This window comes from Tigriopus californicus, chromosome 9 (assembly GCF_007210705.1).
Source record: "Tigriopus californicus strain San Diego chromosome 9, Tcal_SD_v2.1, whole genome shotgun sequence".
Classification (NCBI taxonomy): domain Eukaryota; kingdom Metazoa; phylum Arthropoda; class Copepoda; order Harpacticoida; family Harpacticidae; genus Tigriopus; species Tigriopus californicus.
In genome coordinates this window covers 2829921-2853252 of record NC_081448.1, presented here as the reverse complement: position 1 = coordinate 2853252, position 23332 = coordinate 2829921, and the positions used below count along the sequence as shown (strand labels likewise).

The window sequence follows — 23332 nt, the reverse complement described above, 5'->3', positions numbered from 1 at the left end:
TTTTTGTTTTTATGCTCCATTTCTTTACATCCACCTTGCCAGGGATGCCATTTGCCACAACGTTCAAGAGGATTTCCAATGCATCCGGATGAAGAGAGCTGAGAAACCTCTCTTTCTTCGATTGCAGTTCAAGGTGGCAAATCCCATTGACATAACCTTAAAAATCCCATTTTTCCTCATTGGGGCGTATGTCTATATGTTAGAAATGACCTGCACATTAGTCATGTAAAAATGTCGAATGGAGAAGTAGAGGTCTTAGTTTGTCATCTCCAAGGTCTTGATCTGTCCATTGTAACTATGTATAGACCCCCTTCTTGTTCAGTAAGCTCTTTTATGTCAGCTCTCCAATTCACTGGAAATGAGTTGGATCAGGCAGTTTGCTAGAAGGTTTTCTTTGTAGGGGACTGCAGTTTTCCGGCTAGCGTTGTAGAGTGGAAGGCTAGTCCCGATGGGTATATTCCCATTTCGAAATCGACATCTCAGTCGTTTGAAAAGTTGGAGGAGTTTGCGATCTTGCGCAATCTCTCTCTGCATGTTGGTGTAGCCGCCAGAGCGAATAGCGTTCTTGACTTGTTTTTTTCCAATGACCCTGATCTGATCCAGTATGTCTATATGACCCCTAGTAACCCCTAGTAATCTGTCAGATCATCATGTTCTTGAGAAAAGGTTGACCATTACTCAAAAGCCGGCGTGCTCTAGAGTAAGACCGGCTAAGTTCAAGTTCAAAGATAAACATTGGCCGTTGATTATAGAAAGGTTAGGAGAGCTTGACCTCATTTCAATGCTGAAAAAGGATTCATTCCTTGATGTAGCCTTAGACAAAATGATTCAAGTTTTTGAGGACGTCTGTTCCACTCTAGCAATCTCTGAATATGTTCCACAGGGCGGGGCACAGTCTAAAATTCCAAAGTATAAGAAGAATTTGTTCAAAAAAGAGTTGCAAATTAGCAAAAAGGCTCCGGAGCAATCTGAATCCAGTAGTTGTGGCTAGTCTTCAAAGAAAGTTGGATTTAATCCAAGGTAGAATTAAGGCCTCCATTGAGACAGATCATTTGAACAAGGAAAGTAGAGTTGTTCAAGCGATGAGGTCGAATCCGAAGGCGTTTTTCTCTTATGTAAACTCTAAGAGAAAGATCAAACACCCTGTAGGGCCTTTTGAGGTCGATGGGGAAGCCATAGACAATGTAGGGACTATGGCCAACATACTTGGAGATCAGTTCTCTAGTGTGTTTTCAACTCCACTGAGTTTAGGAGCAACAGTCCATTGCTCTATTGATGAGTTTGTTGGGACTGGCAAGGCTTGTCAAGCTGAGCATTTAGATGATCTTGTAGTCACAGATCAGGATGCTTTAGAGGCCATCAGGGACTTGAGACTCTCGAGCTCCCCTGGCCCTGATGGAGTGACATCTCAGTTTCTGATGAGATGCTCACAGGTTCTTGCTCCTGTTTTCTCGTACTTGATGCGTTGCATCTTGGACCAGGGCAAGTTTCCCTCTTCTCTGAAGGTAGCTCATGTTGTTCCAATTTTCAAAGGGGGAGATAAGTCACTCCCCAGTAACTACAGGCCGATTTCTCTCACTTCGAATATTACGAAGGTGTTTGAGAAGATCATGAAGTTCAAACTTGTTGAATTTCTTGATATACATGAAGTCCTTCCTCCTAGCCAGCATGGGTTCCGAGCACATTTTAGCACGGTTACCCAACTGATTGGGCTTTGAAGTAAAAATATCGAGCAGGTCTCATCCATGAAGGATTTAGGTGTAGTCCTCCAAGGTAATGGAAAGCTCGATGAGCATATCTAGTTGAAAGTTGGTAAAGCTTTTCAAACATGTGGATGAATATATCGCACGTTTAAGTCCGGAGATAGTATCACGATGCTAACTCTGTACAAGTCGATTGTTCAGCCGCATATTGAATATGCCTAGCCCATTTGGTCTCCAATTAGTTCAGCAGGTTCTTGACCTGATCCTCTTGAAGACTGGCAAATGCAGACTTTATTTTTTCCACTAGCTCAGCTCTGGAGCTGCTAAGACTTCGATTAGACTCCCGCTCAACCACGCTCCTGAAGTAGTAGTCACAAGGATTTCAATCAGGTGAGTCTGGCGGCCAACAGTTTGGGGTCACCATGTCATAGAAGTTGTCAGAGATCAACAACATTGATTTCCTTGAGGTGTGACAAGAAGCACTGTCTTGGTGCTAGACATAGGGCCTCCCCTGTGTTACCTGATCAATCCAGGGCTTTACCACACTCATGTCATGTATCTTGACCCTGAGGCCTTTTTCAAAGATGTGTGGAGGCATCACATGACCCTCTGAGGAAAAAGCCAAAGACCATGGCATGCTCAGGAAATTTGGGACTCATGATCTTTGGGATAAGGTGTCCAATGTATGTCCCATAAATGCTAAGTAAAATGAATTTCTCGTCTTGAACTGCTGGGATTCTAATCTCAGTAGCGGTAAGGAAGTCTACAAAAAAATATTTGCAGAATGCAAGTTTTGGCCGGCCCTAGGTATGATTTCTGATTGTAGAGGCGTTGCCTTTAATCGGCTGGAGCTGCATTGTTGCATGGTCACTGATTTAGCCCGTAGAAAACCACAATAGACTCTTTTAAACCCGCATTGTTCTCTTTTCAATGAGTAGTGCACACATATTTCTAAAGATTAGGACCTTGGGTTTTTTGACACAAGAGTCGGACTAGCATTATCAAACAATTAATATTTTCATAGGGTGACTGATTTTATACCTCTTTATTTGTAGGAGCTAATGTGTGATGAAACCTTCAGTTTTTAAGATCATTTTCATTTGATAAGACAGGTCTCAACCAGAGAAATCAAAGCTGCCCATGAAACCTGTTGTGGAGGCACGTGGGATTTTTTTCGAATTCTGGTGGAAGTCAAGCATACAGACTATATGAATTTTGCGAACATATTGGTTGAGATTTCGGCATTGACGAAGATTTTTTTCCCTCTTGCACGGAGTAAAGGGGAAATATTTTCTGTACCGTATTCGTAAATGATCCTTCTATTGGAATGGGATGTTACAGGACCATTTCAACTTGCAATGCCAAAATGTTGACCTGCAAAACTTCAATTTTCCGGCTTGCATTTTTTTCCAGCTGTTGCTACACATTCAGAACTTGCGAGATAATTTCAAAGTTTCAATTGAAAAACTCAAGTCATAAACGCCACTCTTCTAAATGGCCCTTGATGCGACAGTTTTTAATAGAGCAAAGGCGGAACTGACAGGAATGTACATTTTTAAGTGCAGAAGCCGGTTGATATGCCAATCACATGCCAGTGAATATCCTGCTTCATTTCAAAATCGAAACGATCTGCTGAACTCGGCAACGCTCTGATTGACATCTTATTAAAAGCACAGAGTAAGCCAGGCCAAGAGAATGCATTGTGAGCAAGCCAGGCCAATAAGCTAGGCAAACCAGCTCGTAAAGTAAAACACATGGGTAGTTAGTTGCTTAAAGACTGTTTTGGTGTGGGTTGCAATTTCTGACGTTAGAGTATGCATCCATCTTTTGGCAGGAGTAGCATTGAACCATGGTTGCTTATATGAGCTACAGTCAAAAACCTCAACAAACTCGTTTTTACCCTTCTTTATTTCACCTTTAATGCTATAGTGAAATCTGCACTTTATGAAAAGGTTGAGGGAGTACCAGCAATTTGGTCCGATGCCTTGTTAATTGTTGAAGGAACTGCCTACTTTTGATTAGTGCCCTGTATTTAGAATAGTATGACAAAGAGATCAGTGCATTATTGCAGTCAAAATTTGAACCTTCAATTCCCTTCCAAAACAATGACTTACATGGGTCTCAGATCCAAACCAAACAAATTGTTATAAATGTTTGTGAATTAAGGGCTAGTTCTAAGGCTTAGGCTACTCTTCAGGCATCATTAATTGTAATCTTAGCAACAAAAGATTCAAATTATGTAATTTTCAGCCGAAAATGTAAAAAAGGCTCAATAAGTTGTGTTTATAACATTCAAAGTAAGTCTAAGGATGCCTGAAGGGTAATTAAAGCCATATATTAATCGTAGAACCACAGATTTTTCTTTCAATGTGTTTGATTTGGATCCGGGGCGCATAAGAACACATTGTCTTGGAATGGAATTGAAGGTTCAAAATTCAACTTCTTTCGTGTGCTGAACTCACTGTTGTACTCTTTTAATACAGGGCCTTACTCTTGATAAGTTTAAATGGGCCCTTATTTGCAACGTCAGACAACCCAAACAAAACGGGAAGAGGTACGGTACATTGCAAAATGAGCTACTCGTGAAATGCCATAAAATTCAATTTTATTCAACATCATGTGACCTAAGTCATTCATCATATATGAGATTTTGATAATTAGCTAAAGACAACACGTATGCATTGGAATTCAATAAAGAGGATTTGGTCCAATCGGCCCTTTATTTGGTAGAGGCTGAGTCACAAAATGCCCTCTGATGAGCAGAATGTAAACGATATTTCCTGCAGGATAAGATGGCTATTGAACTCTTGTGAATGGACGCGTCTATGGATAAAGACACAATAGTCAAACACTTATCTTTGCCTCAACTTGAATTTCAACATGAGCAACATTACCTAAAATAACAACCAAGGAAAATTGCTTACTAATATTTATAAGATTAATTGTTAGTTGTCAAAAATTAAGCAGGACCATTGAAGTGTCAATTGACTCTCAAGAAACGAAAAGTAGCTCCATTTAAGTAATGAACTTGCACGTCCTGAAAAATGGAAAAAAGCGTCAAATAATTGTCAAACAGCGCAAAAAAAACCGTGGCTCACTGGACTGCCCCTTTCTCTGTTGCATCTTTGAGCACTCTTTTTCCTTTTCCTTTCTTCCATGACATTGAAGAGGAGTTGCGCGAGTCTGGTTTTGCAAATGCAAAAGCTGTGCTTGTTAGGTAATTGGCTATTGAGACATATTCAAATGCTAATACTTGCAAGGCACAATCAATAAATGCATTCTTGTACCATAAAAACTTATCCATGATTCCAATTAGAGTATATTGGTGTCTTCACTTTTCCAACAGAAGGCGCCATTTCAATGATATTCAAGGACAAATACGGTATAGAGCGTCCTCCTATGACATCAGGCTCTAGAGAACACAATTTATGCTCTCAACCTACGCTAGGGGCATCCTTGTTTTTGTTGTGGATAAATTTCGAGAGTCCATACATTAGACATGCTGCACGCAAATTGCTCATTTCAGAACATATTTTTCAAGCTCTAAAAACTGCATATGTGGCAGCCATAATGAGTCCAAATCCCAATTTTTGTAGTAATATAACGGAAAGAGTCGTGATTCGTGGATAGTCCCTCGTTTCCCCGGCAGGAATCATAGAACTCCATTTATCCGGATGGATGCCCTATTCTGATAAGCCAAATGCAAGGATCAAATAGGATCGACATTGTCCTTGCGCCGTATGTACAGATGGGTATGATAAAATTACCCTATTTGGTCAAAAAAACTCGTTGTGTTATCGTACATTTACTAATAAGCCATGTCAGTTGTGTATAACGATATGACTCTTATTCCGAAGTATGTGGTATACACATATCTTGCGTATATTCGGTTTTTTAATTGTTTTAAGCTGTCAAAAGATTTGATTTAGATTGACCATGAACTTCTAGAAATCTGGACTGTGAAAAAGCCTCCCACCGAATCGGCCTGGTCTTGATCATAGCGACTCTGAGCCACTTTTTGTATTAAAGTAAAAAAATAAGGAATGAAGATCTTCTCAATTTAAGGCAGGTCATTTTTATATTATTTACTTGTAAAGTGGTTCGTTTCAAAGTTATATTGTCATAAGCTTATACAACTGACCAAGAGCAGGCCGAAAATACGAATTCTACGTGTTTTCCACATAACATTGGACATATTTCCTAACTTTCCTAAGCATAGGTTTGGGCTCAAATTTGGCCAAGTTCATCTACATAACCAGATCTTGGGGTCGTATGAACTTTTTATTTAGAATTGAGTGAACAGTTTAGGAAATAATATTTCTTTTTTGCTGCCGTTCGCAGTCAACATCTCTCCATGTCCATGGATTGACTCAATGCCCCTGATATATAAGTGTAGAGTTGATTTTCTCTGTTCCCGTGTTTACTAGTTATTGTGTACCGGCAATTACAAGGTACAGTGATAAGCTCAAATAGGTCTACATTTTTGAGTAACATGGCTTACAAACCATAATTGCTATGAAAGATCATCATAAAATGTATGTTTCATCAAATCGATCAAAGCATAACAATCAAAATACAATTTAAATTGACAGGTGTCTCCTTGCTTTCTCATTGACAAATAGTTGAGCTAAAAGTACATCCACACAAGTTCTGTTCAAAAACAAAAGAATTGGCAAGGAGAGTAATTTGACAGGGAAATATCCGTCGAAGGCTACTGACAAAAATTACACGCCAAAACCTGGGATTCCTTTTTTCGTTTTGGCCAATCCCTTGCTAAATGAAATGCCTTTTAATAATGCCTAAGCCTTAATTACGATTAATGCAAACAAACATTATGAGCGCATGAACTTATGGCGAGAGACATCTGTGAAAAAGGTCTTTAAAGGGTCTTTATTGCGAGAATGTCTCATTGGATCCGTTATTTACAGTATTTGTGATAGCATCTATTACCGCATATATTGAAACGTGTAGACTTCAAACTCCAAGAAACAACAATTAACAATGACACTGTCCCACCAAATCTTCTTTCATTGGTATTCTTTTGTTTTGCTTGAGTCATGCCAATGTCCAAAAAACTCGTACGCGTACATTCGACTGGGATTCTCACTTTTGCCCCGATGCCACCTCAACTCCAGATAAAGAAGCTGTACGCAGAGCTCTCTTTATTGTTCATAGAAAGACTTGCCAGTCCGCGTTTTTTGGACAAAAGCCTAACGATTCCTTTCTGAATCATTTCTGTTTAATGGAGGCGCCCGAGCCTCGAGTCTGAGTCTTTGTTCTAGCTACGAAAAGACTCGTGGTTCTCGAGTCATTTTGAGGACTCGTGTACAACCCTTGTTGGCAACCCCGGCTATCCGAGGTCTTTCGCCTCTTTGCTGATGCTTTCAGGTCTTTCGAGTTTGCTTTAAGAAAATCAGCCAAAAGGAAAACTATTATATGAAGCATTCCCCGTAAAAAGAAGATGACTTTTCTTCTTTTAGATAAGAGCCCCAAGGGATTTTGGCTTTTCAGTAACTTTTATAAAACCACCACACATCGAACAGATCAACACTCGTTTAACCTGCCAAAAGTGAAAACAATAAGAAGAAAAGTATAGGCTTTTACATGAGTTTATTTTCACTTACTTTGAGCATTATGAATGACGTTGCAAAGTCTCTCATTGGTTCGGTTCTAGTTCCAATCGGAGGATGCAAGGCTTCTCTTCCTTCCTGTCAGTGCATCTAGGGATATCCCCGTCCCTTCTAAGTGGGTAACGAGGTCCATTCGCTCTGTTTCTTCATCCGCCATTGAAAAGGTCGAGGCCCCATGAATCGGGTTCTCTCTATCTTCTTTTCCTCCGAGTAATGCTACGGTTAACTGACGACCTCGGAACCTCGACGAGCCTCGAGACTCAAAGCTTGAAGCGACCGAGGATAAAGCCTTGGCATCTGTTGAGCAGATGAAACCCAATTTAGTGGGTAAGATGCGCTTTGGTCCCCAACATTAGTGGCAAGTTCTGTTGTTTCCTCCAATCCTGAAATAGATCCTTTCAAAGTGCAGTGAAATATGAATGGGACAGTCCTCGCCCCTTCAACTATGACGGTCACAGAGAGGTGAGATTTGAGATTGATTTATGTCCAAGGCAATTGTTGGCCTAACGCTTGTCACGGATGAAAGTGCATTCCAAGTAAAGTACATAGATTGACAGATGATGACCTTAATTAGAATCCAAGTGCCAATGGTAAGCAACTAAAAAATGGACACTTTTCCACTATTTCATTGAAGCAAAATATATCGACAAATAGATATTGCAAGTTTGTTTTACAAAATTGAACAAAATAATGTGGAAGATCAAGTTCCATTCGAACTTCATGTCCAGTTTTGCTCTGTATTTTGTATTCATGAATTGGTTGGTATTCCAATTCAATTCTTATTTTGCTTTCGTCCTTCAGCAGGACCTTTTTTTATTGTTTATCAAAAGATGCCAACTAGGTCCATCTTTCTGACATTTGCGAAATAAATTCTAAAAATTGCATGTACAGCTTTTTCGACACTTTACAGTAGTTGCTATTCACGTATAATTGGAAAACATTTGAATGATGACGTCATGAAAAATGACCCCTCTCGAATTTGCAAGAATGATTTTATAACTGACCTTGATCCAATTCTCCAGGAATAAGAACTACAAATTTCGCCATTCAATTCATGTTACCTCATATTAATACAACATGTAATCTGAATATGTCTCATGCATTTATTATGTATGCAATCCTTTGGAATCACCGGAAAGAGAAAGTCAAATATGATCCTCCCACCCTAATTGGTCTTATTTTCGACAAGAAGCCAGATCTAGAGTAAACTAGAAGAAAAGGTCAATCTCAATCAACAATGCATAACGCATATTCCCTAAGGATTGTGGCTAAGCTCTTTATTTAGTGTTATCGATAAACGATCCCTCAATACATTAGCTAGCTTTTCAATGCACATATGAATGAAGCGTGTAAAGGATCCCATTCTCTCGCCTTTCTGATTAACGAGGACAGGGCCCTGTCAAAGGTCATTTACCAACTATTTATCACCTAGAGAACCATGCTAACGATGCCCCGAACAATCAACCCTTCTCATATGCCTAATTCTATTCTTAGCCTCAAATTTTGGCTGGATGGTCCATTGTGCTTGACGGTGAGTGTGGTTGGCATTTGGACCAACATTGCGGCTTTAATGCTCCTGGCTCGACAACGAATCCAAAGAATTTTCCATCTGTTAATGATGTTCCTCTGCTTGTGGGACTTCTTGTACCTGGTGTTCTCCATCATTTGTTTCTCGCTACCGACCTTGAGCCCTCATTTCAAGGACAAGATCTTCATCTACGCGGTTCCATATGTTCTGCCACTCGCTCAAATCTGTTGGTTTGGATCTTGTTACAGTACCGTGGCACTCACAGTTGAAAGGTAAAGGAGACCTCAAGAATCAAATGCGTGCAACTTTTCAAATACGCTCACTTTTAATGTGAAATATCTCTTGCGCACTTGTCACAGCAATTTCAACAGAGATGTCATTAAAAGACGAAGAAACATAAGAAGAAAAAAACCCTTAAAACCAAGTCTTTTATTGAATATCAATGTCACATGGAACCACATACATTTTTTTATCAATGCATTCGTTGTATGTTTCAGGTACATTGCCGTGTGCATTCCATTCTTCCGACTAAGACATAATATCAAATTGAGGATGTACGTCTTGCCGATTTTGATTGTGGCTCCACTCTATAATTTGCCCAGATTCTTCGAGTTTAGAACTATTACAAGAGTCGTATCCAGTTGTCAGTCAAACTTGGCCTCCAATTCGTCTATGTCTAATTCAGATGACAATAATGGCATCAACATCAGTGACACTGTAAATTCTTCCCATATCTGCCTCTCCAATGAACCAGAAACTGAAGGCGAAGAGGAACAAGGAGAGAAAACAATCCAACTCATTGTGACAACCCTACGTAAAAATCCCCACTACATAACAGTAAGTATCATTTTCATTTTTTTTAAATGCAGATTCAAGTTCGGCATTAATTTCTCGAATCATGTTTAAAAAATAGACCAACAAATGTTTTGGCATGGTGCCAGGGTTGATATTTGTTCAAGATGAAGGGCCAATCAGATCAAACAATTAGTCATTGCAATGCAGAATTCAACCCTGTGTCAATTTCATTTTTATTTTGTGGTCAATTGTGCTCAATTGTGAATTTACAGAAAACGGGCGAAGAAGAAAAAGAAGGTTATTTCTGGAATTGATTGATTTATTGATTGACCCTGAAATCATGAAGCATTATGACTATAGCTGTAAAAAAAAGTCGAATAGCTTTTTTAACACGCTTTCCGACCTTTTTAGGGTCTATTCGACTATTTGGGGTCTATTCGACTATTTCCAGCTTTTTTGCCGTTTTCACACATTTCGTCCATTTTTCGCACTTTGTCTATTTTCGTTTGAACGTTCCTGCTTCCTTCAACGCTACAAGAGCAAACAAAACCCAACGAAACGCAAGAAAAATAATAACGGCTGAAGTCGAGATCACGTTGTAATGTTGCAAACCAGGGTGAGCTAGGGCATAGATTTCTAGACGCTGGATGTCGGACGACCGACCACTCGCTTGGCTAAACAGTACAATAAACCGGTTTGTGATCAATTCCCAGGAGACCATCCATTGTACTGTTTTACCAGCCGAGTGGTCGGTCGTCCGACATCCAGTGTCTAGAAATCTATGACTAGGGTAGAGTTGTCCGAACAAAGCTCAAAGCTGCACGGCGTAACACCGAAGTTACGGGTCGAACAAAAGGCCTTGTAAAGATACCTAGCCATGTCTTGCTCTCCTTTTCTGATGTATTGAAGCCTACTCTCCAAGACCACTTGAACCTGATATTGACGGAATACTTCACATAAGCATCAATAACTTCAAAGTAATTTGCTAACAATGTCTTCGGTTGACCAGATTGAGGGGAGACCGTTCCATTTTGGAAGTTTTAGAAAAGCGATTTCCAAATTAGTTGGCTTTTGGGCCCGTTGTGGTTTGCGTAATGTCCAGAGGTTATAGATTGATAATCTAGCGTCTTGTACCTAAAACTCTAGAAATACACCACTCAATGCTTGTTTTCCGCATATTTTATCAACTATTTTCCCAACTATATCGCCATTTTTCCCAGCTTGACCCAGCATTTCTGAGAATTGGCTCTACAGAAATTAACAATGAAGTCAAGATAGATGAATGTGTTAAGCCAATCAAAGCACATGGGTACTTGACGATGATGGATGACTAAAACTAGTAGAAACTCCCATCATCCATTCAATTATGTTTCGAGCGCCCTCAACTTTTCTTGATTAAGTGATCAAAAGCCCAGATTCTGTAAATATTTATAAACATTGGAGGTTTAGACGTGCTCATTTTCTTAGCATGTTATCATTCAGGAGAAGAGGCTTTTGTTGTGTGTCCCATTCTCATAATGAATGTATTTTCGAGAAAGTTCTTCTATTGTCAAGCTTGCAATCTACAACAGCAAAATAGTTCCTTCTTGGAACTCGTTAAATTAGAATGTCTTCTTATTACAATGAGAAATATAATCTAGACAATCCTCCCATGTCGGTAATCTGGGAACAAAAGCTTCACACCGAAGCCCTTTGTCCATTCAAATGATGGTCTGCGAAGAGTCTTAAGATAAAGTTCTTATTCAGACACTAAAGGCGTCACATTCTCTCTTTTCCGGTTCTGGTTTCTTCAGCGTGACTCCCACGTGCTTTCCACTTCTGTCCTTTCTTTTTGCTACATAGCTTTTCTATTCTTAGCTCAACCAGCCATGACCAACCTTGTCTTTTGTTCTAGATATATGTGAATATCGCCAACATGGTAGTCAACCTGTTCCTACCCACGCTGATCCTTATCTATCTGAATACACTTATTTATCGGGCTTTGGAGCGAAATAAGACGGTTGGCGTTCAATTACGACGAAACGGTGGATCCAAGGACTCATTGAGGAAACGAGATGTCCGTCTGACACGGATTGCCATCGCCATTGTGTGCGTTTTCTTAATGTGCCATTTACCGCGCTTTCTCATGAACGTCATGGAACTCATTTTCGAGTCATTGCCCCAGGTGAGATCCAAGACATAACCGTTTCCATCTTCCCTTATGCAATCCCACCATGTGTTAGTTCATGCCTAGTACATTGAAGCAGAAAAACCTTCGTTTCCATAATGTTATCCGTGGAACAGGTGTCATGGTGAGACAAATGGAAAAGAAAGAGAAATTTTTCAAAAAATGCCACTTTTCAAGAAACCTGCCCTTTGAACGCTAGATGGCGGCACGTTCTAAAACTGGTGTTGGCAAATTGAACACGTCTATCGCCCAAGGACCACGAGAAGGGAAAGCATCATCGCATTTCTTGAATGGAAACCCAAAAATGAGGAAACTCCCGGAGTAATCCCTTAAGGTGTATGCTGGGCTTTTTATGGCACGACAAATGATTTCCCTGGAGCATATAAAGCCAAGTTTAAATGCGCTTTTAGAAAATGGAACTCTTCATGCTTTCAATGAAAATTCAACCTGGTATAATTTTTGCAACTGAAACTGCGGGTCATTTTTGTGACGAAATGCCAAAAAAGTCAATGTGGCACCAAAACATCCCGACATGAAAGTGTGTCCATTAGACACGTAAAACGAGATTGAATCCCAAATGGAATGTTATCTTGCCTTCGATTAGGCTTTAGATATACATGCTCACGACCTTAAATCCTGGACATTCACATTATTGAAAAAAATTTGAAAAAAAATTTGAAAAAAATTTTTTTTTTTAGAAGAGCCTCTCTCGCAAAAAGAAGCATTCGAGGCAAGAAATATGTAGCTATTTTTCAAAACTTGAAAGAACCGAGTTGAGCCAAACTCAGTAACTGAAATCTCCGATTTTTTTTTCGGGCATTGGAACTGACATTTCAATATTATGATTTGAACTTTAGGTTCCATTTATTTTCTTCTAATCCAAATTAGCGGTTATTAGAGCTAGCTATTGAATTAATAGTAAAATAACTTGTACTACTAAACATTCCATAATAACGATCAATCATGAAGAAAAACAGAGTCATAACATAGAGCATGGAGTCATAGAGGAAGCAACTCCTAGAGAGTGCCCTGAGAGCTAGCCAGGCGGACTAGTTTTCAGAGCGAATGCATGTCAGCTGACCGGCTGCTAGGCCATAGGGTACAGTTTCTGATTGTAGAGGCGCTGCTTTCCATCAGCTTGAGTTGCACTGTCCACTGGTTACTGATTCAGCTGCAATAAAAAAAACCACAACAAACTCGATTTTTACTCTTTTATGGTCATAACTTCAAACAACAATATTTCATAATTTTCCAAACTTTATGATGAAATTTGGATGGTTGAGGGTATCCTATAATAACAAGAAGGTCTTACATTGTTTTGACAAATGAAGATTTGGGTCACTAGGCTCTACTCGTCCTCAAAGCGTATCGTCGCTGGAACTGGTAAAGATCATTTATTTTTCCGCTTAAACTTTACCAAAATTCTAAATAGTTGCTTAGTTAGTACCGAGTGAACCAGCAAAATAGTATCGTATTATGATTGCTTATTTATTGATGCCTTTGTTGTTAACTGGTTCTTTTTTTCTTTTCCAGTATTTGGACGCGTATGTCAGCTTCAATAATTTGCTTCAAACGCTGAACTGTTCCGTCAACTACATGATTTATTACGGTCATTGTTCCAGGCGCAAAGGTGAGACCATTTCAAAGTTTGAGTGTTCCTAGGAATCAATCAGATAAGTGGGATGTGCACAAAAAGATCAACATCCTACAAGCAAGTTCTGGCAATCTACCATCTCTCTGTTTACTTTGTCCATTGTACATCTCCGACTCTCGATAAAAGGTCACAACTTCAAAAGCAAAAAGGAAAATAATCCACCGCTTTGGATTGTCAGGCATGTTCGCCCATTACTTTCAAAGTTTCCTTTTTTTACGAAAAGCAGTTTTCACGGCGATTCTTTTTTTATCATCGCGAGCCTCGAGGGAACGAATGCCAGTGTCAGAATCGATTTTCATGAAATTGAGGAAATGCATTCTGAGGGAAAAGGAAAGAAGTCATTTCTGCTCAACTTGATGTTAAAAGCTAGTAGACAAGGCAAATGTTGTCAAAACGACAACATCAACCATCGTCCAATCTCATTGTGCTAACCCTCACAAGAAGGCAGCTACATCCATCACGTAAATAGATATTCTTGTTTTCTTCAGATCAAAGAGGCAAATTGGAATTAGAGTCTCGCTCGGTGGGACATCCGCAATCGATTTCGGCTCGCCAATGCTCGCCCGTCAACGGGGATCAAATCAAAGTGGTGAGAAGTGGAAGAGGATCGAGTCCATCGCCCAAACCTGTTCCGGTGTGAATTCACATTACATCTTCCAAATGGAGAAAGAAGGAGAGAATAATCTTGTGATGGATGACGAACTTCAGATGGTTTCGAGCTTGATAATAGTCTACAACTACTACTACTACTACTACTACTACTACTTACACCCTCGTCTCGTAACTGTGGGAGATCATAAATGTCAGAGAGTGGCGCATAAATTTGGCTTCTTGTCGACTTTTCAGAGACGAGCAAAAAGCGTTAGAGAGATGAATCATTGAGTTTCAAAATATATGTAAGAAGCATTCTATTTCTTGTATGGATAGATTTTGTTAAACTAAACCTTTCGTTGGCTTCCGCAATAAATAGGAGGTTTCACTGCAATTGGCTTACCGAGGGAAATCATCACTTTTATCGTGAATGCTTGGTTTGCTGCTCGCTCACTTTGCTCTATAGCCCTCGAGACATTGTTATTTATTCATGTTTTTGCAAGAAAATACATCCAATGGGAAGAAAGTTTGGAATTATTTTCACTAGCAGGGGGGCAAGGGCAGGGGGTGGGGTGGATGCGGACCAAAAGGAAAAAGGGCGTTTTACACAAAATACTGATTTTACTGTAGCAGATATAGATGTATAGTACTTAGCAGGGAGATGAGATATTCGAGAGGAAAAGGAAGAAAGACAAAGAGACAGGGAAATTCTCAGTGAACTTGTTCCAAAAGTCAAGGACATGAAATGCGTCCAATAGCGGCTATGGATTTGGTTGTGATTGTAACTTGAGACCTCATCATTTTAGCTTCTTTTCTACAGTGATAGTAACAACATCGAAATTCGAGACAAACGGACAACAAATCTTCATCGCAATGCTGATGCAATTCAATCCCAAGGGTTGGATTTAAGAGGAGCTCGTCAAGTCTCGTCCGAGATGTTATGGCTCTTCGAGGAGTCGCCTTTTCGTCTCTAGAAATAGATGTCAAATGGATATTGACATGTCATGAATTAAATGGATCATCAAAAGCATTCAAAACCAGCTTTGGTCTTGGAATGGGCTCGGGATTCAAGCATTAGCACTTACCTTGTGTCGATTGGGCTTGCATGCCTTGCAAATAAATTCCTCATCTTCTGACACTTGCTCGGGCTTCAGACCAATACAGTATAAGTGGAACCACAACTCGCAGCCGTCGCATTGAACCCAATGCACCTGTAAATTAGAGAGATTCATTACTATGCATGGTAAAAATAACTTTTGATATTGTTCTATTCCACCTAATTTGAATAGACTCGGAAAATGATCTAAAGTCTGTCAATATCACATTAGTTCGATTTCGAATGCTTGACGTTTGGGAAGTATATTTAGAACTTCTGAGAGAGGGAGCCAAAAAGTTGACTCGTTCTTAGCGAGTCTATTTCTCAAGAGCAAGTTTTGCTAATCCGCTAACTTTGAGAGAAGTCAGTATTGTGGCAAAAATAGATCCTCGATTTGTTCCCGGGAATTACAGACACGAACTTGTCCGCGGCACAATTCTTCAATTGATGTATTAAAACTAAAACACTAACGTCTAACCCGGTACTGCCAAGAATAACTAGCAAGACAAAATTGAAGGAATTGACGTGGTTTTGAGCCGACCATGTCGCTCCAACACGAAGTGAAATCAGCTGCCACACACCCACCTTTTATAATAAAATGGCAAGCAAAATCAAAACTTTTTTCCCCAAATACTGAATAATGCCGAAGTAAGACATCACCCAGGGGGCCCCCAGTCGTCTTTTCAATACTGAATCAGCTATAGTTTTGAGATTGTTCAATAGGATCCCAAAACAGTTTCCACCTATAAAACAACATCCTGAGGCTTTAAAAAAAAAAGCTTGTACCTCGGAATTAGGGACTTGGAAAGTAACCGGAATAAAGATCCACTCGCCAAAGTGGTGAGCAAATGCTCATTCTACACGGTGATACTCACAACACTGATAAGATTTTTTTGCAAATGACAAGACTTCTAAAAAAGATTTTCGTTGCTATTGGAAACAAAAGGAACAAGTTTTGTAAAAAATCATCTTGAATGCTAGCTCATGTTGGAATATTAATCCACTTAAAACCTACAAAGAGATAAAAAATTTAAAAGTGTAATCAATGGATGTTGGGAGTAACCTTAGTTGCGTTTCCAACTAAAATTTTATCAAAATCCATGGAGCAAACGATAAGATATCTCGTTTTCAAAGATTGCATTTGCATCAAATTTGACTACAAATTGCTCCGGTTAGATCTTAAAGTAATTGCCAAGAAATATAATAAGCTCTTTCTATGCTTAAAATACAAATGAAAATATTTTACTTTTCTGAAGCACATAGAAAAATCCGAATATAATTTGCAATATAACTTTAAACTCACGTAATGTCATTATTTCACAATTGTGATGCTATACTCGTCAATCGCAACTTCAATCAAGTTTCATCTTGAACTTTGACAAAATGATATTAACGTTGAATAAAAACATCGCTAGTACGTAGAAATTAACTATAGCAAAAAGTGACAATTTTGGAAATTAAACTGTCACATGTATCGTTCAAATATTTTACGAACATGAGAGGATAGTGTAGCTTTTGGCACTTACGTAAAATGAAAGGCAATTTTACATCTCTTGTAAGTTTTCAGCGACATTTTTTGCTAGTTTTAGCTTTTATAGAAGTCTGATAGAAAATGGAGAAAAAATATTTCTTGTCGTGTCATTGAAAAAGGACAATCATATTCCTGGGGCATAACTGGAAACATGATTTGGCCATTTTTCGATCTGTTAAGGCGTAAAATGCAACCTTTAAATTGTAATAACGAAGCGTGTGCTAAATAGAAGTTTATGAAATTTTACGTCAATACATAACTAAGAGTATGCTTAATACTGATTGACTACGTTTTGGGTAATGATGCATTTTAATGGACTTTAATTGATTTAATACACCTATCTCAGCTACTTTTAAACATGTGTATTTTACAAAAGTTGTTCCTTTTGCTTCTTTGACAATAAAAACATGTTTGGGTAAGGTCCAACTGTTAACTCAGAGTTACGAGGTGTTTAAAAAAAACTTGCCTCTGGTTTGTTTACAAGTACACATTTTTGGGCCAAGGATGCATATAGAGAGAGGCCACGAAAACTCGTAAGCTCGAACAAATAGACGCAAGTGGTCTACACAATTTCCAAAGTATTTGTTCGAAGCCTTTCGTTGATCTTTGTTATTTTCGCCAGTCCCAGCCCAAAAAAAATCCCAAAAGGAGAACCTGTTTCGTGGTTGGTCCGCTTGACCCCTTCAAAGAACTAATAACATTTTGCGTCGACCGAAATTCTCAACTCAGATTGGTTGAAGCAAGAGGCAAAGCAGTCAAACGATCAACTATAAGCCACGAAAATGTCTGTTATGGTCCCCGTGGTCATTTGTCATTGTTGTCTGGCAACTAAGTTTCCGGGGTCCCTTTTCTGGACTTGACCAACTAGTTCAAGCCTTCCTCTCTTCCTTCATGATTGATCAATACTCCAAGATTAATACGAACCTCTTTGCCAGTTGGCCTCAGACAACTAGGTTGGGCTGAGCAATCCTCTTGGGCTTCCTCCTCATCGTCATCGTCATCCTCTTCATCCTCTTGGGCTGTTTTATTGGGTTTCTGATCGGGCCGCTTGGTCGAAGTTCGCTTGGTGGAGATTTCCTTCTTGGGTCGTTTGGCTCCACCCTCCAGAGTAACGCGTTTCTTCACCTCGACGCTCCCGCCATTCTCGGCCACGCGTTTCCGTTTCTTGGCCTTGATATCCTCACGGACGGACTCGAGTTCGGCCTCGAGTTGCTTCAGGTCGGGATACTTTTTGGATCGACGTGGCTCGGTGGCTTGGAGGAGTCGCCAAATATGCTGGAGTTCGTCCAAGGAGACTTCGAGCAGATCCCCCTGCATCATGAGATCTTCCAGTGAGTCGATACAGGCTTGAGAGAGACGGATTTCCGGCAAGTCAGGACTCCGTCGTCCGCCGGGTGATGTGTTACCATTCTCGCTGCTTTGGGGGGACTTGGGAACGGGGCTGGTATTTGGTTTGAGTTTGTCCAGGGCCTCCACGACCTCAGGGGTCTCGAGGACCGTCCGGGCAGCCGATTGCCAAGCCATGGCTCGTTCCGTGAGACACTGGAGAGCTTCGCCCTCAGGCAATCGCACTGTCAGCTTTTGCAAGGCCACCAAAAGCGACAAGATGGTTTCGAGTCGAGGTCGTCGCGAGGTCTGGCAAGACGGACAAAGGAATTTGATCTCCCGCAGAGAGGAAGGCTTCTCGATGGCATTTGTCGGACTGCACGGGCTGTTGTTGCCGTTTTCGGGCTTCTTCTGGACCGGAATGGGCACGTGAGAGGGGTGGAATAGATCGCGACAGAGTTCGCACTCGATCATTAGTCGAGATTTGCCGCTCTTCTCACGTTCTTCGACGGAGGAGTTCTTCTCCCGAAGCTGACTCATGGCCTTGAGCTCTTCCGCGGCCGCCTCTTTGAAGGCCTTGACGAAGCTCTGCGGGTCCGACAGCTCCTGAGCGGTCAGACTCGAGAAGATGGGATGGGGTATGATGCCGTCTTCTTTCGGTTTGCTACTCTTCCTCTTGCCATCCGACGAGCCCACATCGACTCGGGGACAAAGGATGTCCAAGAGGGCGAAATGAGAGTTCTTCTTGAGGAACACTCGAGACGTCCGCTCGCGCCAAGCTCGGGCAGACGCCACCTGGGTTTCCAAGTTGTTCAAAGGATCTAGCTTGATGGGCAGGGGGCGACCTTTGGCCACGAGAGCATCCAGGGTGTCCAGATACGGGTAGTTGTCGGGGTGTTGAAGCGATTCGGCCCGACTCCACCACTCTCTGGCTTTCCGGAGCGCATCCTTGAGAGCGGACAGGCCGGGAAGTCCTTGGGAGATGGCGTCACCCTCCTTCACTAAACGCTCTACATCCGTCATGGACCACTTGGGCTTGGCTGCCAAGCAGAGTTTGGCCTTTTCCTCCCATCCGTCGGCCTGAGTGAGAAGACCGGAGATTTCTCCCAGAGCCTTTTCGACGTCCGGATGAGCCGGAAGATCGGTTCCAGAATCTAGTACCTCTTTCAATTGCTCAAAGGTACATGTTTGGGGGTCATCCAAGAGCTCTTGGACTTCCTCCAGCCATTGGGTTTGCTTGAGTTTGTTCTTGAGCGCAGCGAGTTCAGTGAGTTCCACCTCCAAACTCACGCCCAACTCCAAGCACTTTTCGATATCGCTCACATCGGGTTTCTTCATCTCAAGGAGCTTCTGAGCGTCCTTCTGGAATCCATCGACCTGCTCCAAAAGCTCTTGTACGCCCTCACGCCCCGACACCTTCACGGGTAGCAAGTCCAAATTGTGGGCAAACAACTCCAATTCATCGACGGTCAGCTTCGATTTTGAATCCGGCACGCCCCGTGTGCGGGTTCGTATTTTTCTACTGCCCAGCTGGTTGGCCACGGTCTGGCATTTGTCGGCCTCTTCCACGGTGACTTGAAGGGCTTCGAAGAGCTCCGTTTCCGGATATTTACGATCCAGGGCCTCGTTGAGGAGTTCTCGCACATCCTCGAGCTCCATGCGGGCATCACCTTTGGCCTCGAGCACTTTCTTGACGCGGTCCACCCAGAAATCGTAGCATTCTGCTCGAACCTTGAGGCCATGGAGGAATTGCGCCAATTCGTCGAGAGTGTAACGATATCGAAGCACCAATTTCTCCGGGTCGCACTCCATGGACTTAAAATGACGAAGACAAATGATCTCGTTGCTCCGGCCATCGTTGGATGTGAGCGCGGAGAGAAAGCAAGTGGTTTTGCAGATTGCACATTGTCTTTCGTCATCCGGGAGAAGCTCGAAGGCCTCACGTTCAGCCTCGGTGACACCCTAAAGAAGAGAAAGGACAATCATGCATTCATTGGAATCGAATCGTTGTCACGAGTTCAATCAAGTTTTCCCGAATTTGCCCTAATGAAATGCCGTTTGAGCTATTGGGGGGCACAATCAAAAATAATTATCAAAATCCGAGGCCCCTTTCCACGAATTCTAAAGATCAAAAAAGTCACGAAAGGCTGCCAAATTGGAGGTCGCTTCCACCGAACAATTTTCACAAGCTTCATTTCATTACTAACGACACGCCTTGAGTCAATCAAGAGCAGAAGAGCACAATCAAATCGACAATTGTGATGACACAGATGAAAGATTAAAAACAGACCTGGAAAAATGCGACGCAAAATACGATGTAATTTCATTTCGTACTTGCTAGCAATAAAAAAAAATATCTTATCGACTCTTTCCATTGGAACCAGTGTCCGGGAAATGCTGAATAGTAAAACAATATGGCCTTCATTTTAGATAAGCTAAAAACGGGCCCTCTATTTTCCTCCCATTGGGCGTGTCATTGGTTTCTGTCTCTTACTTTCCTTAATACATGATCATCTCCGGTAACCAGACCGGTTGTCAAATCCGTATTGAAAGTTCCTAATTGAGTACCCAGTAAAACGACGACTTGAGGATTTCATCCCTCTTCTAAGTTTCTCAGGCGCAACAAACACTCCAGCTTTCTTGTGCTCTTTCAGAAACAAGCCCTTGTCCAATCGGATTTTCAACCTTCAGGTGAGCGCGCACAATACTTACAGCTTCCAGAAGTTGTCGACGCATTCGCTTCTCATTTTCCACCATGACCAGCATATCCTTGTAGGTCCCGGCAGCCACTTGCAAGGTCAATTCATTTGCCCGTGACGCCATCTGGCACACCAATTCGTCGTGACAAAACACGCAATAGCGCCGCATCAATGAGTAGTGTTCCACGCATTTCCGTCCCATCTCGAGCCAATCGGGCGGGGCGAAATTCACGGCTTCGGCCAAATTGTAGCCGTGATTGAAGCCGGCATGGTAACCGCGTGGGAACGTGATCATGAACTCGCCCGCATGCTGATCTGCTCGATAAACGGGCACACCGTGGGCCTGGAACGAAACAGGGAGTCAATAAATGTCTGCTATCAGGAGCGATCTCTATTAATATATTCCGAACTCAAGAGTAATTTCGAATGAAGTTGAGTTGTGTATAGACCAATTTTGAACAAAAAAATATGTGTCTAGTATTAATTGAAACATTTGTCAACGAAATAGACATTGTATAATTAGCCGCTTTTAAATGGATCTTTCAACGAAGCAGATTTGGATTCGTCAGTCATGTTTCGAGAACCTGAAGGACGATGTTCAGCCAAGGGCCTTTCTCCCGTATGTTCGAGAAAGCTCTTTTTGAACATCACGACATAATCCTTGAGCCGTTAAGAAATGGGAGCTACGCCAGAAAATGACGTCTAGGAAACAAATACGTGCAAACAAAAGAAGATTAGGGTTGGAAAAGGATTGAAAGGTTATGTAATTGGCCACTTTCATTCGATTGGTAGATGGAGCTCTGAATTCTAGCTCGTTGGTGGCGGTATCAAACCAAGTGGCAGGTTATCTTTTATCTTATCCATCTAAATGATGAAAGAACTGCCCCTGTCAGCTCAAAATGCGAGCCCATTATTCGGATAGGTTTCTCGACACTTCTCTCTATTTTAAGCTCCTGAATGGATAATGTGAGAGTTTCCGAGCATGCAAGGAAAGGTTCTGCTGATGGTCGAGCTTGCTCAAGATTAAAGACAAAGATGCGTTTCCATGTTTCCATGTCTAGTTGGAACGGGAACCAAAATTTTCGGATCTGGGAAAGATCTTGCTTCACATACTTCTTGATAAGTTTGGGTCGATGGGCAGAAGCCTTGCTTGGACTCAAGTCTTCCGTAGCTCAGGTATTTTTTTAAATGATGGACTTACTTGAAGGACATTGGGATTCATGGTGGTAACAATGTGATGGAGAAGATCGGGCTGACCGCTGAAGAGCTCTTTGGCCGATTCTCGCATCACTTCCTCGGCTTTCTCGGCGTAATGTCCCGGGATGCCGTACCACGTCTTGGGTTCACCCCAATGCAGATAATTGATGGATGGGGTCCAATGATCCTCGGTGTGCCAACAGAAAGTGGAGAAACACATGCCCACGTAGAGCCAAGGCACTTTCATGCCAGAAATGTCCATGTCAATGGCGCGCAAGATGGAATTGGCCACCACAGGCAAGCGATTGAGATTCCAATCCGCCTAAAACGAAGGAACAAAAGTGTTAAGGCGTGTATTTTGATAAGGAAAGATGATGAATTTTGGATTAGTTCCGAGATTGGATTGCATAAATCATCAGAGAAAGGATGTTCAAAACGAGGAGCCTCAAAAACTGAGGAGGTGGAAATAATTCTGAGATATTTTATCATTTGGCGAACCAGCTCCTAATCTGAAATTGGGAAGTTGGGTTCGAGCGAAAAAATATTGATTCAAAATCCTGAGTCTTCAAAGTACTTTTTCCTTATTCACGTTTTTTCTCTGTAACGGGCGAGCGCCTCCTTTGAAGTTAGTGGGCTTCAAAGAAACTTGAGCTAACATTCCACTCAACATGAAGAAGAACTGGGCAAATTCCGCTCCTAGCTAATCTTGAATGAATTCAGTAAAAATTAATCCGAACCAAAAACTGTCCGAAAAGAGATATAAAAAGACAATGAGTATCGAAAACAACTCGGCAAAAACGATTGTTTCAAACAGATCAAAGAGACGGGGAAAACCCCATCAATAATATCAACAACAACAACAACAACAACAACAGCAACAAATGCAATATACTACCGGATGCAATCGAAAGAACTCCAATTACTGATGGATAAGACAAACAGATTGCTCAAGTGAAACTCGATGCTGCAAGACATAATAAAAGACTCACCTTGGCGTAGAGCTCGTCGTCTTTGGAGAGATTCTTGGAGGCCAGGGTGGGGAATCCGGAGCCGTGATCCATGGTATGAAGATCCGCGCCATATTCCACCATCACATCCTCGTCAATGTTCTCCAGGATCCGCCAATACTCCTTTTCCACCAAACTGGTCGGAATGAGATGCACGGGCATGTTGAAGTAATCCGATTTGAATTGGTCGGCCATTTCACCAAAGGATTGCAAGGTGTACTCCTTCTGGGCCTGTTCGAATCCGAAGGCCTCCATGGGCTTGCTCACTTCGGCGGCCACGCACTTGGGGCATCGCCAATCGCCCTTGGGAATCTCGGCCAATGGCGGCATCAGACAGAAGGTGTGATACGAATCGTCGCAACCGTCGCAAAGCAACATCTGCTCCTCGGCATCACCTTTGCCGCAATT

At 41.6% G+C, this 23332-nt stretch overlaps 2 protein-coding genes across 2 annotated transcripts; one reads left to right on the top strand and one right to left on the bottom strand.

Moving 5' to 3' along the window:
* The first annotated feature begins 7467 nt into the window (after nt 1-7467).
* LOC131886116 (FMRFamide receptor-like) lies at nt 7468-14787 on the top strand. Its single transcript, XM_059234357.1, has 6 exons — nt 7468-7795; nt 8828-9133; nt 9359-9698; nt 11551-11820; nt 13357-13453; nt 13966-14787. Exons 1-6 carry the CDS (start codon nt 7749-7751, stop codon nt 14115-14117), a joined length of 1212 nt encoding a protein of 403 aa, XP_059090340.1. The 5' UTR covers nt 7468-7748; the 3' UTR covers nt 14118-14787.
* LOC131886115 (lysine-specific demethylase 5A-like) lies at nt 14519-23332 on the bottom strand (the record flags this gene model as incomplete). The annotated part of the gene is given in 6 exon segments (XM_059234356.1): nt 14519-15038; nt 15154-15279; nt 17620-19983; nt 20734-21063; nt 21922-22239; nt 22907-23332. Coding segments are annotated over 6 exon segments (3615 nt in total), but the record flags the coding sequence as incomplete, so codon positions are not given.

Bases quoted from the DNA above. Each gene is read 5' to 3' on its own strand.
- LOC131886116 (XM_059234357.1), top strand. From the start codon at position 7,749: ATGAATGGGACAGTCCTCGCCCCTTCAACTATGACGGTCACAGAGAG. The intron at 11,821-13,356 runs GTGAGATCCAAG...TTTCTTTTCCAG, and splicing joins TTTTCGAGTCATTGCCCCAG to TATTTGGACGCGTATGTCAG. The intron at 13,454-13,965 runs GTGAGACCATTT...TGTTTTCTTCAG, and splicing joins TCATTGTTCCAGGCGCAAAG to ATCAAAGAGGCAAATTGGAA.